This window comes from Mirounga leonina, unplaced genomic scaffold, assembly GCF_011800145.1.
Source record: "Mirounga leonina isolate KUSES-001 unplaced genomic scaffold, KU_Mleo_1.0 Mir_53, whole genome shotgun sequence".
In the NCBI taxonomy this organism is placed as follows: domain Eukaryota; kingdom Metazoa; phylum Chordata; class Mammalia; order Carnivora; family Phocidae; genus Mirounga; species Mirounga leonina.
This window is the reverse complement of record NW_023270807.1, coordinates 51,299,503-51,302,579: the sequence shown is the minus strand read 5'-3', so window position 1 is coordinate 51,302,579 and position 3,077 is coordinate 51,299,503. Positions and strand designations below refer to the sequence as shown.

General features: G+C 34.4%; 1 protein-coding gene across 1 annotated transcript; it reads right to left on the bottom strand.

Moving 5' to 3' along the window:
• Positions 1-338: 338 nt before the first annotated feature.
• On the bottom strand, positions 339-784 carry LOC118001112 (60S ribosomal protein L23-like). Its single transcript, XM_034991078.1, is given in 2 exon segments — positions 339-502; positions 505-784. Coding segments are annotated over 2 exon segments (417 nt in total). The 3' UTR covers positions 339-365.
• Between the last annotated feature and the right edge of the window lie 2,293 nt (positions 785-3,077).

Below are 3,077 nucleotides of genomic sequence, written 5' to 3'. Positions count from 1 at the left end.
AGCAATTGTTATATATTTTATGCTAGTTTTATAACTTCATACAATATAAAAAACAATGCAATTAAAATATATTTGAACATAATTTTAAACTTTTAAATATGAATAATTATACTGTGGAAAATACACATAAAAGTGCTCTCCTACCACTTTAAAATATAAAGTTAAAACCTCACAAATAATGACCTAAAATCTACAAATCAGAAAATGAAGCATGGTATTTTCATGTTAGTGTATTCATGTAGTCAATAAATATTGTCCCTTTTTAAAAATTTATTATTTTTATATTTTGGGGAGGAAGAGCAATTTATTTATTTATTTATTTATTTATTTATTTATTTATTTATTTTAACAAATACAACAAAGAATCATGCAATCCTGCCAGCATTGGATGCAATCCTGGGCCACAAGTCTGCACACTCCTTTGCAACTGGTCCTGTGATAGCTGAATCTTTCATTTCACCTTTATTGTTTACCATGACCCCTGTGTTATCTTCAAAATAAACACACCATCTTTTGTCCAGTATGCCTTTCATTGTGGATTTACCACTGCTGGATGTACCTTCTTTCTGAGCTGTGGTTTGCGTTTCTTCACCGTGGCCTTCACCATGGCACCCACACCTGCAGCATGAAGTCTGCCCAGTGGTCCCTTGATCCCCTTCACAGAGATGATAAAGAGAGTTTTGGTTCCTGTGTTGTCAGCACAGTCGATCACAGGTCCTACCGAAAGACCCAGGGAAATCCAGAATTTTGCAACGGAGGACCCACCACATCCTTGCTCAGACATCTTGAATGCAGGAAAAGGACAGGAAAAAAAAAGCTGTACTTTTTTTTTTTAATAAATGTATTAGTCATTGAAGTAAAATTGAGAACCACAATTTTGTAGTAAATATTTTTGTCGTTTTAGATCTGCCAGTAAAATCTGAAGAAATTCAAGTTATTTATTTTATAACTTAGAGCAAATGCGTATGATTTTTTTGCAGTTATTTGACATTTTTAGGTAAAAAATGTTACAAACTGCTGTATTTCAATCAGTATCATGACTTTTTTAATATTAATACTGAGATCTCAGGAACTTAAAATGGGAAGGATCTCAGATCTTCTTTTTTTAGTTATTTTTCTATATTGATAAGCATGCTCTTTAATCCCCATCCCCTATTTCACCCATCCCCCCAACTCACCTTTCCTCTAGTAACCACCACATATAGCAGATTGAAAAAAACGGAAGCTACAGAGGATAAATTATTTTCTTTAAAAATTAAGAAACATGTATAGCAGATTCCCCTAAACATGCTTCCTAAGGCACACAGACATACACACAGAATACAAACATACAAACAACACACAGAGACAAACATGTTAAAAAGATAATTAGTGGAATTTGGGGAGGAAATCCTTACAAGGAGCTGAAAGGAAAAGGGCCAGTCTGAATTGTAACTAGGATGTTACAAAGAATTTGCAAACAAGGTATCTTTTGAGAATTAAACAGGAAGATCAAGACATAATCAACCTGGACAGGAATAGACAACCTATCTTAGAAAGACAAAGATTCTTTCAGAAGAGCAAGCCTTGAATGAATCCTGATTGCATGAATTCACACATCCAACAAAATACCAATATCAATCAGAAGGAGTGTAGGTTAAGCATGAAAAATAAAATAAGCAGAGTTCAGTGTCAAATATAATAATGATCCATCCAAGGATAGCCCAAGGAAGTGGGTGACTTAGACCAAAGGCTTTCCTGTCCAGTTGTAACAGTGTGGCTTCATTTAATTCCATCAACTGTTCAAATCTTATAACTAATTCCGTTTTTTTTCTGATTTCATATTCACCAAGTCATCTTCTAACTGAGCTGTGTTTTCCCTATCAAGTATCTGAAGAAGAGAATACCCAGCCCAAGGACTTAAATAGTGTATATACTAACCTGGCCTGTTATATTTCTAATTGTGAATAAACAGCCCCCTGGTAGGAATTTGACAATTCATGTAAATTTTCCAAAGGGAAATGTGTTGGCCATAGGACTCAAACGTCTAATACCTCAACAATTAAAGTTTATGCCACAAAATAGCATACATTTGAATGTTTAACATCAGAATTATAGACTTGATTAATGTGAACTGACACTGGATGCTGACCAAGCACATTTTGGAGCTTGCAAAAAATAGGACAGATTCTGAATCACCTCATAAATTCATTATCCAAGGAATTTGAAGGTACAGTTTCCCCAGTATTACCACATTAATCATAGGGATTGTCCGAACTCTGAAATACCTAGAACTTACTTTAACAGAAATGACTCAGTAAAGCAGGTATTGTGATTCGCATTGGATACATGAGAGAACTGAGGGGTAGTGGAGTTATATAATTTTTTTCTCAAGCTGACACAATTAATAAGTGAACCTAGAATGGAACCGGGTCCTTGCAGTCAGGGGTAGCAAACTCAAGTGACTACAAAAGTAGTAAGTGGGTAAAGAAGGTATTATGAGGACTGCTTAAACCTGTGTAGGTTGTAAACTTGTAACAACATAGTTGCCAGTTTCCCACAAAAAGTCAAATATTCTAATTTTATGTGAAATCTCTTGATTTTGAAATATTGTTATTTAATTTAAAAATAAGTTTTGGACACAATGAGCTGAATAAAACACTTATACATAAGCTCATTTGGGCTATGGGACACCAATTCGTAGCCTATGAGCCAAAGTAAATACTTCTGTTATTTAGAGTCAAAAGGTTTTTCTAAATTCTGGAAAAATAATTACTAGTCTGAAATGATATTCTCCAATGAGGACTTGGAGTGCTAATATTCTATACCACTCAGTGCTGATCATATGCATATGATTTAGAAGCCAGAACAAGTGTGATTGGTTTTTTTGTAAAAAATTTGTGAGAGGATACCCTTCCTCTTTTGAACGAGGGGTTTCAGATATATCTGAAAGCAACTAGAACTTTCCTAAAGATGTAGCTACCTGATATTTCACCATAAGAACAAGTGACTGGGGCGCCTGGGTGGCTCAGTTGGTTAAGAACAAGTGACTGAAAATATTATTTGAAATTATAAAAAAAATAAGCCAAGACTGTGAT